At 38.0% G+C, this 14,787-nt stretch overlaps 3 protein-coding genes and 1 long non-coding RNA gene across 6 annotated transcripts; 1 reads left to right on the forward strand and 3 right to left on the reverse strand.

The window, feature by feature from the left end:
* The first annotated feature begins 337 nt into the window (after positions 1–337).
* Positions 338–1,670, forward strand: LOC147523181 (snakin-2-like). Of its 2 annotated transcripts, none has more exons than XM_086597737.1 (4): positions 338–697; positions 826–870; positions 1,162–1,201; positions 1,319–1,670. In XM_086597737.1, the coding sequence occupies exons 1-4, from the start codon at positions 644–646 to the stop codon at positions 1,501–1,503; spliced, it is 324 nt and encodes a 107-aa protein (XP_086453863.1). In that variant the 5' UTR covers positions 338–643; the 3' UTR covers positions 1,504–1,670. The 2 variants fall into 2 exon arrangements, with proteins under 2 accessions (XP_086453863.1, XP_086453867.1); XM_086597741.1 differs by having other exon boundaries at positions 480–697; positions 826–867.
* Positions 1,671–2,932: 1,262 nt separating this feature from the next.
* Positions 2,933–4,159, reverse strand: LOC147523182 (uncharacterized). Its single transcript, XM_086561561.1, has 4 exons — positions 4,034–4,159; positions 3,922–3,951; positions 3,535–3,676; positions 2,933–3,278 (listed from the first exon to the last, which is right to left on the reverse strand). The coding sequence occupies exons 1-4, from the start codon at positions 4,088–4,090 to the stop codon at positions 3,094–3,096; spliced, it is 414 nt and encodes a 137-aa protein (XP_086417687.1). The 5' UTR covers positions 4,091–4,159; the 3' UTR covers positions 2,933–3,093.
* Positions 4,160–7,662: 3,503 nt separating this feature from the next.
* Positions 7,663–8,812, reverse strand: LOC147523183 (uncharacterized). 2 transcript variants are annotated; one of them, XR_015196093.1, is made up of 4 exons: positions 8,744–8,812; positions 8,559–8,624; positions 8,382–8,441; positions 7,663–7,977 (listed from the first exon to the last, which is right to left on the reverse strand). It is a non-coding gene; the product is annotated as an uncharacterized LOC147523183 (long non-coding RNA). The 2 variants fall into 2 exon arrangements; XR_015196095.1 differs by lacking the exons at positions 8,382–8,441; positions 8,559–8,624; positions 8,744–8,812 and adding exons at positions 8,086–8,118; positions 8,229–8,320.
* Positions 8,813–12,642: 3,830 nt separating this feature from the next.
* LOC147523184 (uncharacterized) lies at positions 12,643–14,305 on the reverse strand. Its single transcript, XM_086557580.1, has 5 exons — positions 14,228–14,305; positions 13,557–13,858; positions 13,389–13,484; positions 13,201–13,299; positions 12,643–13,117 (listed from the first exon to the last, which is right to left on the reverse strand). Exons 1-5 carry the CDS (start codon positions 14,303–14,305, stop codon positions 12,643–12,645), a joined length of 1,050 nt encoding a protein of 349 aa, XP_086413706.1.
* Positions 14,306–14,787: the final 482 nt, after the last annotated feature.

Here is a 14,787-nt window from a genome sequence, read left to right on the forward strand (position 1 = left end):
TCAAGATCATGTGAATCTACATGCCCACCGCAGTGATGCTGAATTATGGCAGAAACATTGTATGGTACTACTATGTAAGTAGGTATACAGTAGACGATGAAACACTCGTGCAAAAACGAGTTCAATTATTTTTTATTCGTCCGGATGTACTGTTCAGCTCAACATATAGGCATCTTAATCTTATTATCGTGCATTGGCACGTCACAGAAAAAGTCTAACTGGCTAGTCGGCATGGTCTCTTTCTTAGCTGTCTACAGCCTGCAAAGTGCAAACACGCTAATCTCTCTTTACTTCAGTTCACAGTTTACACAATACCCTATAACAATAGTAGTCCAACACAGTCTGAATGGCACCTGTCTCCAATCCTCACCGTCAATTTGTGTACACACTCTCATCTTATTCATGTGTGCAGTATGGGAGTGTGGGGCTCTTCCAATAAATCAAGTTATATTAAGTTATTAACCCTCAAGTGCATGACTAATCTTTCGAGTTATATATGGCACAGGTCTTACGTAGAAATTGATTTCTATTGTATTGTGGATGACAGAAAATTAAACACTATATAAAGAGAGCTAAGTACTAACACCAACCATTGCTTCGATAGTTCAACCTACACACTACTGATTAACGTACACACTACACAATGGCTTTACGTGTGCTGATTCTCTTGGCAGTCTTGTTTTTCTGTTTTGCAGATGTAAGTTTTGTATCATCTCTAGTTCTATACGTAAACCAGAAGTACTATTATATACCTGATATCAAACAAGAGGTTGTTAATGTACGTAATCTATCTCACTTGAAGTACATCTCTTGAATGTTATGCAGGTTTCAACAGTTGAAGGTGAAATGGCTGGGGATGTGAGTCAGGTAGTTTCTTAACTAAAACTTGAAGACACTCTTCCAGTCTTCCTTGAGTTCCATTTTCACTATGTTTTACAATCTTGTTCTACATAGGCCATATGGTAAGAACTAAGAAGTGACTCATAAAAGAGTTGCATACATGCAACTTCACATTATAAAGTACAATTTTTGTCGCGACAAATTTGAAATGCTAAATCATGGAGAAAACAATTGGGTGGTATGTGGTAATTCAGTAAGTGGTAAGGCCGTAAGGCAGGTGTTTTTTGCCTAAATTATTGTATGTTTTATTGCTTCAATCAGGTTGTTAAAGCCGCAAATAAGAGGCTCATGCAAACTGTAGGTGGGTTATTATCTGTAATGTATTATCTATATATGCTATATTGCTCTCTTTCCTTTTGGCTTTTTTGAAGGGACCCAAGAACTAATTATTGTGTCTTTATTGCCGTGGTGCTTCCAGACTGCGGTGGGCAGTGTGACAAAAGATGCAGTGTACATTCAAGGCCAAATTTATGCAAAAGGGCGTGTGGGACGTGCTGTGTGAGGTGTAAGTGTGTACCACCAGGGACTTCAGGGAACAGAGAAATGTGTGGGAGTTGCTACATGGACATGAAAACTCATGGAAACAAGACCAAGTGCCCATAAGCCCACAATAGGCCCATGAACTAGAACTCATCTTCCTTGAAATAATGAAAGGGTGTAACACTGAAACTGGTGTACTGTGTACCAGTGTGTTTGTTACCTCTAGTATATCATTTTGTAATGTTGGTTGGTGAGAAGGTGTATTTAATGAGTTTGTTGAGCATATTAAATTAGTTCTAATTACTAAATAAGCAGGAACAATATGTACTCTTGTCTCATAGCCTCATAGGTATACGGTGCATTTGTGTTGCTCAAAAGTGGACCTCTCACCTCTGTTTTTGAACAAGTGAACGTGACTGCAGTCTGAAACCATGAATACACGAAGTAAATAAAGGGAAAAATAAGATGTAAACTATAAGCAAATAAGGATCGACTATCGAGTACACACCTGACACCTGTTTCTCTAAATCCATAAACTAGCAGTAACTATCCACCATTAGGGATCAGCTTACCTCGTGAACGAACTAGTTGCAATTTTGTAAAACCTGTACATATTATAGGTTACAGCGTCAGTGTCCAAGCAGAGCTACAAATTACATGATTATCGGACGAAATGTTGTAGGTTCCAGTGTTCTACAGCAGTACAGCGTCACAAGATGTTATTCGAAGGCAACAGAACAAAAATGAAAGATGTAATGGTCTACCGAAAAAGTGCAGTGTCGTGCAGTCATCCATTCAATGTGTATGGATTCCATACACATTGCAGTCAGCATTTGTGTTAAATACGTAATAGGTCCATTGGAAACATAATTGATGGATGAATTCAAGTTGATTTTTTTTTTTGGCCAAATCAACATTTTTTTTAAATATATATATTTAGAGGGTTAAAGCAGACCCATAGTCTCATACTAGTTATATTGAAAGACCTTAACCCGAAGACTTACCTAGCCGAACTCTGAACATCAACCCCAAAAAAACCCTAGCCAAATCAACATTGCATGCAAAGTTGCAAATAGTGATGCTTATATGCCTAAATGGATTGAAGATACTAAGATCCCCTCGTGTTCTTAGATTGTTGATGTCAGAAAACATAACTTAAATATAATATTTAAAGATGCATAATATATATTTTTCAAGTAACTAGATGCATAATATATATTTTTCAAGTAACTACGAGGCCATATAGCTTGAATGTTTTCTTCCATTAAAAATAAATAAATAAATAAATATTAAAATTAAAATTAGCGATCCCCATTTACTTGTTATATATTCATAATCATGTCGAGATTAATAAAAGGCTGAAACCTCCCATGGCCCTGCCCAAGAAGTTCACAACTTCACATTACCAATAAAAAGGCCTCTAACAGTCTAACTTAAGTCTTAAACACACTCTGCGTAATGCTTTATCTTTAGTCCCAAACCCAAACTCCATCTGGTTGCGCACGCACTTGGACAGAAAAATGCAAAAAACAGAAAACTGGAAGAAGAAAAAAACTGTAAAATCAGACCCAAGTAGCTGAAAGTCTGAAACTAATACTTTTCATTGTTAATTAGAAATTTAGAACTATTACATAATACATATTCATGGCACATGTCCTTGCTACTAATTGAGACTAGGGTGCATAAGAGCGCTGAGGCTTCGGCAGTTGGCCTTCAAGGGCACTTGGGCCTATTTCCATGGGTAGTCATTTCAGTATAGCACTTCCCACACATCTCCTTGTTGCCAAATGTACCAGGTGGAACACATTTGCATCGTTGACAGCATGTAACACAAACTCTTGTGCAGTGCCTAATCCTGGAATGCAGTTTGCACCTTCCTCCACAAAGTGTGGGACACGCTGCAGCCAACCATGAAAAATATCATCAACATCCTACAAGTTAATTGACACCGTTGATGATTTCTAGCCATCATTGGCTTTTAAACAAAATTTTCAGTCACAATACAAAAGTAGCAAACGGAAACCTGATCCATGATCACCTCTTTAAAATGGTCCAATTAAGAGCTGTGAAGTAATACTTAGGTCCAGCATGGACTTGGGAATTCGGATCACATGATCTTAATTAAATGATACGATTTAAGGCATTTTATTTCACCTGTTATGCTCACTGGAGGCAACAATTTTATGGATGGAGCAGGTGCCTTGACTGGAGCTGGGCTTGGAGCCTTGACAGGGGCCTTGGCAGGAGGCTTCACAGGGAGTGTAGGAGCCTTGACAGGAGCTTTCGCGTAAAATGTCTAATAAAGTACAAAGATCAAGCAGTAAACTCATTATTGTTAAATAAACACAACATTTCTTAGTTATGGAAACAATTCTTAGTTATGGACTTTGGTGCATACACTTTCTTGCTATAGACCTATAGTAGAATCAAAATATCTAACTATATAGTTAACTATGGCACTATGTACATCTACATTTACCCAAAAAAACAAAAGTACGGGCACTATGCACATAAAAAAGGAGTAGTCTTCAAAACACTTACCTCCCAAGATGATTCCTCATCAGATGATACCTACAAACAACAGAAGCAATCAGTATAGCGTCCAAATCTGAAAAAGAGATTTGTTTCGGAGTGGGATAGAGAAATTTCTTACCCTTGTGCTTACTAAGAGGAATGAGGCCAAGAGAAAGATCATGACTTTGAAACCCATTGTAAAAGAGAAGCTAAAAAACAAAGGAATAAGGAGCTGTCAAGTGATGATAATACAGGCAAGAGTGTATGTGGTATTTATAGAGGGAGTGAGAGGAAACAGTATTCATTGGAAGCCGAGGAACAGTGTACTGTATTGTCAGCTTCCCACATGGTTCCATAATGTAATGTTGTTTTCACTCTCTATTTGGTGCAACTTTTTTCATATCTCTTGGCTCAATGACATTGTCTAATTAAGTAAAATATATCTATGCCTTGATTGCCTTCACAACTCACAAGGCACAATTGATCAGGCATAGTTAGATTAGTTGCGTTGGTGATTTGGCGGCCAATTGCTCTTTGAATGTGCGGATTTCGTGTATCGGGACTTTTTTTCATTTTTGTTAATCAGTATATGCATGGGGACTTGGGGTTGATGCGTTGCTGCCCAATTCAGAAGAATAGTTGAACCTTCAACCTTGTACAGTTGGGGCCAACCTAGGTTGAACTTTGAACCTTGTACAGAAGAATAGTTTATAGAGTCATGATCACTTGATGTATAAATCTTTAATTTTGTGTTCATGCTATTCTTGCCTCCACTGTAGCAAATCGTTTATGACAATAAAAAACTTGCTACAACAAAAAAACAAGATTTTCAGAGGCCAGAATGTCTGAAGATTTAGAGCATGGTAATGTGGATTCTCTACGCTCTACAGCTCCACTAGTCGTCCTCGCATGTGATGTCACATGGTTGAAACATTAGTCAAATCATTCTAATACACTAAGCTTGTATTCAGTAAGACATAATGGGTTTGTTAGATGACTTAGATCTATGGTCTGTACAGAGTTAATGGAAAGCTTGGAATGTTTTGTGGAACCAAGGTTTGTCTGAGCCTCCAGTGCTCGGTGGACATATGCAAGATCGTCGAACCACAATTCATTTCGTTTTCTTTCTTTGTTACTCAGGTTTTATTTAATCTTTTGTGTTGAAGGTGATGGTTACATTCAGATAGTATAATCTTAACTTCAACATGTATACCCAGGGGGGGTTCGCAAATATTTGCAAAAACTACGCAATCACTGTCTTAGATTATTAGTAATTTGCTATAATATTTTCCAAACTGTAAATATCTGCACCCCCGAGAATTTTACAAAAGTTTGTTGTATCACCGAACCCGACCCCTAATTCAATTAGGGTACCCTTCAATTATGGGTTTTATCACTTTTATATACTTCTTACAACCCTACATGTTGAATCCTGATTCCATGTCTATGTATCACAAATTACAACTAACCATGTACGTGACAAATTTATCCATCCGTTGCTACACAATTGCATATTTATATATGTAAGTTGTATGTAGAAGTGGCATTAGTAAGATGAGGAAATGGTTTCATACTCAATGCAAGCAGTACACATACTGCTTAACAAGGAACAAGCACTTTGGGAATGTTGGAACATCAAAACATAAAATTTAGAGGTTGCATCGAGATTTCTCTCTATAGATTTTATTCATGTATACCGAGAATGTAATAGAGCAACCAATTTATTGGCTTCTCTTGAATTGCTGTAGACTACAACTACTTTATACCTCCTCTAGTACCTATATTATAGAGAATTGTGGAAGAGATAAAGAAAGTCATGTATATTTGCGTCTTTAATGAAACAGTGGAGACTGCTCGTTGTATCGTCGAACCCACCCATGACCCCTAATTCAATTAGGGTGTCCTTCAATTATGGGTTTTATCACTTTTATATACTTTTTGCAGCCCCACATATTGAATCCTGATGCCATCCCAATGTACCACAAAGACAAATTTATCCATCTGTTGCTACACAATTGCAGATTTATATATGTAAATTGTATGTAGAAGCCGCATAGTAAGATAAGGAAATGGTTTTAGACTCAATGCAAGTAGTACACTTACTGCTTAACAAGGAACAAGCACTTTGGGAATGCTGAAACATCAAGACATAAAAGTCAGAGGTTGCATTGAGATTTCTCTCTATAGATTTTATTCATGTATACCGAGAATGTAATAGAGCAACCTATTTCTTGGCTTCTCGTGAGACTGTCACAGGCTACAACTACTTTATACCTCACCTAGTACCTCTGTTATACAGAGAATTGTGGAAGAGGATAAAAAAGGTCATGTATATTTGCGTCTTTAATGAAACAGTGAGAACTGCTCATTGTATCACCGAACCCGCCCCGGCCTCTAATTCAATTAGGGTACCCTTCAATTATGGGTTTTATGACTTTTATATACTTCTTGCAGCCCCGCATGTTGAATCCTGATTCCATCCCTATGTACCACAAATTACAACAAGCATGTATGTGACAAATTTATCCATCCGTTGCTACACAATTGCAGATTTATGTAAAGCGCTGCATGTAGAAGCGGCATAGTAAGATGAGAAAATGGTTTTATACTCAATGCAAGCAGTACACATACTGCTTAACAAGGAACACGCACTTTGGAAATGTTGGAACATCAAAACATAAAATTTAGAGGTTGCATCGAGATTTCTCTCTATAGATTTTATTCATATATACCGAGAATGTAACAGAGCAACCTATTTCTTGGCTTCTCTTGAGACTGTCGCAAGCTGCAACTACTTTATACCTCCTGGCATTTAGTTGTTACTAGGGTATGCCCGTGCCGTACGGCACTGATAGAGTCGCCTGCGACGCTAACTTTGTAGAAGCAGCCTAAACTTGAACACACCCCCCTCCCCGTTTTGATTCTATTATACTGGATATTGTTCCATTTATGGTCAAGAATGATTATTAGGTTGAGAAACTCGACATCACACTAACTTGAACCACCTAAGGGGTAATTTGGATAAAACCTCCCCATTATTTTATGACTTTCCAATGTTTTGGATCATGTTAAAAGGCTGCAAAGACAATTCTCATTCAATAAATCCGGTAGTGATTTGCACAGATGTTCTAGATTCATTCATCTAAATGGACTTAAACATGGAAGAACACCAATTAAACCAAATGAAATAAGAACAATATGAGAAACATATAAATAATCAGACTCCCACAAGTGGTTTGAATGAGGACATCAAAACAGTACCAAAAAGAGCACCCACAAAAGTACGCCAAGTACAAAAAAAAGTAGCGAAAGTACAGATAACATTGTTGACAATCATAACTCTTCCAGAAACCCCATCCTCATTCGCCAATGTCAAGGTCATTATCATAAATCCCAAGCCTTAAGGAAACTTCATCGAAAAAGTATGTAATTACCTGTTTTAAATTCGTTAAATAGAGTGAGTAGGAAATACTATATATAATGAAGGGAAGAAGAAATTGACAATTTAGAAGTGAAACAATGAACGATTGTATTCACCTCTAGACTCTTTTTAAGTTTTGGAACAAGCAAATATGTAATGCCCCAAAACTCAAACAATTACAAACCTATGACACGTGGTTTTTATAGTAAAATTTTGGCAGCATCTCCTCTGTATTTTTGACATTTCATAAATATAAACCTGTCATAACCTGAAAATCACAATCATATATTTCTCATTGGTTAATCCAGTTACTTAACCGTCTCGACAGATGATGAGCGATCAAATAATTGGCTTACAAAAATGAGAGCACTTCAACATTATGACTTAGTACGCCAAAGTATTTGAATGTCCCGACTAATGCCAGATCATCAAAGCACCTCATACAAAGTCATTACCGAAAACACAAGTAAAATACATACATTCGAGTCCCATAACTATCAAAAGGTCTACACACCCTTAACAAATGATATTTACAATGTATACATATACCATATTTCCTAAAGTTTCCATTGGGGTAGTTCCATAAACGCGACTTTCTGTAACAACACTAATAAATCAAAGAACAAACAATAGCCACCGAAATGCTACCTGCACTAAAATACCTATAAAAGCAGCAGAACCAAATCAAAGCTCAAATCAATCAAAACTAATACTTTTCGACAAACCCAAAACCAAAAAATAGAACCCTTAATAAATAAGCAAATAAATACCTGTAACAACACCAGAAGAAGCTCAGACTAAACCTTTACATAGAAGAAAACAAATAATTCATCTCTGGCTAAACGATTTTAAAACGAACTGAATCTTTACATGGAAAATCAAAGAGATTGAGTTATAAGAGAAGAGATGTTACCTGTTTCACTTGACTTGAGAATCAGTAGAGATCACTAAGTTATAGTGATTGGCCAAGGTCCCATCACCACGTTCACGGATGAAAAAATTAAACAACACAATAAGTAGAGAAAGGCTAGGGAAGGAAAAATGAAAAAAATGAAAAGGAACATACCTGAGAATCAGCAGAGATCACTAAGTTTGAAGATATGAGAATTGAAATTTCCTCGTTCAGCTAAATACCATATAAACAGACGTCACCATTTAGTAGGAATTGAAATAGATTTGTATAGACCTATATATTCAGGTGTTGTAAGATCAAAAAGAAGAAATTAGGGGGGAAAAAACTAACCAAGGTTCGCAAAAAGTTCTTCAACGCAATACTGACAAAATGTAATTACACACCAATTCGCAAAACCTACATAATTTGAACGAAGCAAATTAACCAAGTAAGTGCAAATACAAATATATCAATTTGATGACTATAAATTCAATGAGTAACTACTCAACACGTGACTATAAATGAAAAGAACTTACGGATTATAGTAAGACTTCTGGGTAAACAAAGTTTGGGGTGTGACTTTCCGAATTTGGAGGGAGGAGAATCTCGATTAAATGCGAAGAAGTGCACCTTGATAGTCGCGACATATAATTGATTTGTGGCTGAAAACTTCAATCACGAAGGTCAATCCCCACATACTTCACCGATTGTCCTTGTGACTTATTTATAGTCATTGCATAAGCAACACAATAGAAACCTGTCTTCTTGTCATATGAAAAGGAAAATCAGGAAGGCGGCGATGACAAAGATATTCTTGGAATAAATGCATGATTGCCCGCTTTTCACCGGTTAAAATTCTTGCGAAAAGAGCGTGAATTAACGACGGTGGACCACCATCAATCGGGTTCCATTGCATAATCCATCTTTGGGAGCAATATTTCAACAACATTATAGGACAACCAACTTTTAGGTTGAGGCGAAATGGTGGTAGACCATTTGGATCAAGTGAGTTTAGGTACTCATTTGGGTATTGATTAATATTGGTTTGGATTCATTGCATCCTCGTGTCGGCTTGTGCGCAGCTAGAAAAGAGTACTTTCCCACGGGAACATATTTAAAGTTCTTTGCATTAATATCATTGACATCATCATTGCGTGCGAGATAGAATTGTGCTTTCGGTTAAATATTCGGTGTAAGCGTGGTAGGTTGATTTAATTTGAGGATATGTAGTAGAAATGAGATCACGAAGATTTGCACATCGATGAATTGTTGATGGTAGTTCAACTGTCTCGCTTGGGTCACTTCCTATCTAATTAACCATAAAATAGTAATGAATATTAGTACGAATAAAAATAGTACAAAGAATGATGTAAATGAATATCAATATTAAGCAAAATAGTATAAAGAAAAATACACAGTTTGGTACCTCCATTAAGAAATTTTCTTAACGCCAATATTTTGCGAGTTTCCATTTTCCAATCGCATGTTTTGGGCAAGAGTTAGAACATGAATGTGACTCGAGGAGGAAGGAAGACCGCAAGGAAGCACGCACAATCGTTCTCGAACCCCTTTCGGTATAAGCTGGAAGGCATTGACGGAAGTCACCACCAAGTACAATTGTTAATCTACCAAAAGGTTTATTATTGTGCGAGTATCCCGGTGTGCGATCAATCGCCTCCACACAAAACTTATTTTGCATTGGGACTTCAACCCAAATAATAAGTTTAGCTTCCCTGAATAATTCGGCATGCATTGAATTCTTACTAAACCCACAAACAGAGGTATCAAGAATATCTAGTGGGATGCGAAAGGTCGAGTGAAGAAAGATCGACCGCCGACCCAATAGTAATGAAGCTATTCGGATGAAGCGACCATAATAACAATATGCCCCTCAAAGACGACCGTAGCAGCGATTGTGTTGTAAACAAAAGTTTTGCACGTTTCCTCGCTGCTCCATTCAAAAGAAGAGTTTCCCTAGATTTTGGGAAGCGGAATCTATCAACGTTTGATATGAAAAGCGTTGCTCTGCATTTAGGAGAACCATTTGCCATGTGCTTTTGCATTTTGAGGATCAAACTGAAATTGTCTTTGGTCCCATATGAGTTGGTTTGCAATAACTAAGTTCCATCTTGTAGTTAAAGAGGCAGCGACATTAGAGGGAAATTAGCCCGATTGATTTACGACTCTATCAAAATCTCATTTAAGAGAAATAAACCATAATCTTGCACTTCAGCCAGGGTAGGTTACGGAATGTTGAACATTGTCGCGAAGCTTATGTGGAAGGTCATCACATATATTTTCCCAAAAATCATTCCACAATGTTTGGGGTTGCAAAGGATTGCACTCTGCGAGAATAACACAAAATAGTCGGCGAAGATGATATCCAGTCTGCATGAGTGAAGCTTCCTGTAGACATTGCACCCATTCATTTGTCATCTTCTAGAAGTCCACGTGCAACACATGCATCTTTAAAAGTTGGAAGGGAGGACCATTACCAATCCTTTTCAAATCATCAAATGATTGAGGTCCTTTTACAACGGTTAGAAGTAAAGCGTAGGTAAAATCGCTCACCGAATTAGGATTTGGCGAAATACATTCTACCAATAGCAAATTTTCCCTCATTATCCTTCTTGTCCAAGTCTGAGATTGTTTGTTCGGACATAGTATTCGGGAACTCTTGATAAGTGAGGCTTCTTGCTCTTAAATCGATGCACAACAATCAAAGAAGGCGATCAAAGTTGACTTTTGGTGCTCTGCCCTTGATAGTATATCATGTATTGGTTCATCAGCTTTATAAACTACGCGGTGCATTCCAGGGAGATGAAGTGCCAAGCGCACAACTGTGGGAATCTCCTCATGTAGATGGAAACTTAATAATCTCCAAACTGCTTCCGGTGGGCCAATGTATCTCGCATCCAAATATTGTTGGATCTCATCCAACTCATTCAACACTATTGTTGTCATGTCATGCCCTTTAAATATATACTTGTGAATGTATTTAACACAACGGATCCCAGCACAAACTTCGACATTAATATGGCAGTTGAACATCTTAGAAAGATAAGGATTATAAGGAACAACATCCCTATTATCAACTGTATGCCCCCTCACAATATATGATCTACCGTTGTCACGACGACGGTAGATAGGATATCCATCTTTATCCATGGTGGTAGCATCTGCAAAAGTCCGGGGATAGTGATGCTTGCATCTACTATTTACCATGCACGGAGAGTTAGGATTATTTAGTCCACATGGACCATGAACCATACATGTGAAGACGGTCTGAAATAACTCAGGTTCGGTTTCTGGATCAGGAAACTCTGCACATACAATGCGATCAACTTGAGCAGGTATACGGATCTTGTCGGAATGTCGAAGATATATAAGTGCATGCATATGGGGCAACCCGCGTTTCTGGAACTCAATGGTGTAGACATGTGCAACGGCAGTACCAAGCACACCTTTCTTTTTAATTTCCTTCATCAAGGCCCTTCGCTTTAGTTCAAAGACACGGGCCACGACCTCTGGTCGATGAGTTGCAGTTTGGTGCTCAGACAATGCCTCGACAACTTCGTCCCAGTGCAGATTTGCAGTCATTGTGAGAAATATATCAGGATGCTTATTGTAGCGTGTGATGGCCATTGAATCCGAAAAATTTGAACATGTGCCTAGGGCTGCCGACACAAGATCTTTGGTAAGACCACTTTCGTCTTCCAATCTGGTTTGGGTCGAAAGCTTCACCGCAACATCGGTGATACCTTGATAAAGTTCACCGAAGCTTGTCTTCTTTGTAACCTATAATATCTCATTTTGTTCGTTCGATCCATCGCCCATCCATCCACCAAAACTCTTGAAACGTTTTGTGCTGCGTAAGATTGCGGAATATTCTCGAGCGTTCAAATATCCGATAAGAGTAGAAATCCATCCGTGTCAATCGGTCATTAGTATTTGAGCGCCTCATATCGGTGACCACCCAAGCTCTCCGTAAGGAAACATTAGCACATAATGCAAAGGCAAGTAATTTGGATGACATTCATCGATCTGCATGAATTCTTGCCCTCATTTAAGATATATCACAATATCCCTCATATTATTCGCTTTTGCCATCCCGGGTAAAATGACGGACAATCTCATCTGCGGTTGGCAAGTTGTAACGGCGTCTGTCTCTCTAGTAGCACTGTAATGCAAATAAGCGGGTACATTGAAGTTCTCACCATGTTAAAGAGAGGCGGATCTAAGAACATCGTATGCATGGCGAAAAGTAGCGAGAGAAACAATTATCTTTGGAGCATAGTTGCATGAATTATCTTGAACATCGTGTTCAAATGGGGATTACTGAAGTTGGCGTATATCAATGCAAAGACTGGGATCATATATGTAAAGCCGAGAGTTAGTTGGCTGCCGCCCGATGTCGTCGAATTAGAGATCGGTTCTATGGACGAACCCGACCATGTATAGTAAAAGGCCTTGGACCTCGTCCAGTAAAGACACGCTCATTTCCTCCAAGGCTCGTAAATGCGAAAGCTTGGTTGTATTGTCTCATGTACTTCCGAAATGACTTTGACTTGCGATCATTTCCATCATATAAAGCTTTAAGGGCTGGAGGTAATGGTCGTAGTGGAGGCAATTTGACTTTCCCTTGCAAACAACAAGTCCCGAATCGAGGACGTGATAATGATGAATCTTTTAGTCGTTCATCCATCCAATGGAGTGCACTACAAAATGGACACTGAACATCCATTCTCCCCAAGGAGTGTCTTCCTTGTTCAATCAGATGGTTAGAAACAATATTGTCAACTTCGTCTTCATCATCACTTATGTCAGCATTATTAGCAGAAATTGGTCGGTCAAAACCATTATTGTGAACCTCCTCACAATATTGTGCAGGATCCCCAAATGGTTGTTGTCTACAAGAGAAATAATTGTATATATTTAGACAAAGGTGCCATTTTTTTGGTATTCCAATTTCAATAAGTGTGGAGAAGTATACCGCGAATTTCGGTTAGTTGATGATGATGCAGAAGCTGCATTTGTCGAATGTGATATTGGATGGACAAAAGATGAGGTAGAAGACCTGCAGTTACGCGTACTGCGAAGAAACTTGTGATGTTAGATAGGATCTTATGGTAACCAAACCACAAAGAACCAAGAGAAAGATGTAATAAACCACATACTAACCTTGCATTTTGGTGAGACGGTGTTGGTACAAAGTTCTCATTGGTTGAATGTGGAATTGCATGAGGTAAGGATGAGGAAGCAGAAGAGATACATGTACTGCAATGAAACTTGCACAGGTGAGTTATATATAGATTTTGATTAAGAAAAACTACTAAGTGAAGTACTCACGTGTTGTTTTGATCCGATGAATCAGCATGGGTACTTGATGTGACACGTTCTTCGGGGAGCGTAAATAGCCTTACGGGATTAAGGAATGATAAAGATTTCCGAAGAGACTCTGAAGAAGAAAGACGTCGGTATGGTGTTGCATGAGGTGTAACTGGACTATTATGTGTTTGATGCTTGTCAGCTTGAAGTGGAGTTTGTGGAAGTGAATGAGAACCATTCAATGTTGAACCTTGTGCACCTTGGATGGTGAAGTTTGTGCTGCCAATTAGTTTAGTGCTCCTTTCTCTTTCCCTTCGAGCACGCTATCCTAGTATTCTATTTGTTATCTGCACCTAATTATAAGTATAATCAACCGAATAGAGTGGGAGAAAGAGGAATGCATGGATAATAGCAAAGATGGCAATTAGTATTAAAATTAGAAAACACGAAATGTAAAGATATGAAGAAAGTAGTGAAAGGTAATAAGTGATCGAAGACTCAAAAGCAAATTATAAATGAATAGATGGATGACCACATGCAACACAGTTGGTGGGTAAATATTATACATATAAGCAGGCATTAAATGGAAGTTATTAAATAGTAGTGAATTTACTACAATTATAGTGTACAAAAACACCTTTTGGACAATGCATGAGCAATCATAGTATTATTTTAATTAAAGCTCATCTTACATGAGAACCGGATGGCGGGAGAAGTGTTTGAAGTGGAGTTTGTGGAAGTGAAGGAGAGCCATTCAATGTTGAACCCATTAGTTGGTGGTCAATGACATGACGTGTGACTACTTGTGCACCTTGGATGGTGAAGTTTGAGTTGCCAATTAGTTTAGTGCTCCTTTCTCTTTCCCTTCGAGCATTTGTCCTAGCATTCTATTTGTTTATCCGCACCTAATTATAAGTATAATCAACCGAATAGCAAATATGGCAGTTAGTATTAGTGGAATGTAAATATATGAATAAAGTAGTCAAGGATAATAAGTGATCGAAGACCCAAAAACAAAAACAAATTATAAATGAATAGATGGATAACCACATGCAACATAGTTAGTGGGTAAATAGTATACATATAAGCAGGCATTAAATTGCAGTGAATTTACTACAATTATAGTGTACAAAAACACCTTTTGGACAATGCATGAGCAATTATAGTATTACATTTTAATTAAAGCTCATCTTACATGAGAACCGGATGGCGGGAGATGAGATAGAGAAACACTATCTGATGAGCGCTGCAC

This window comes from Coptis chinensis, chromosome 1 (assembly GCF_015680905.1).
Source record: "Coptis chinensis isolate HL-2020 chromosome 1, ASM1568090v1, whole genome shotgun sequence".
In the NCBI taxonomy this organism is placed as follows: Eukaryota; Viridiplantae; Streptophyta; class Magnoliopsida; order Ranunculales; family Ranunculaceae; genus Coptis; species Coptis chinensis.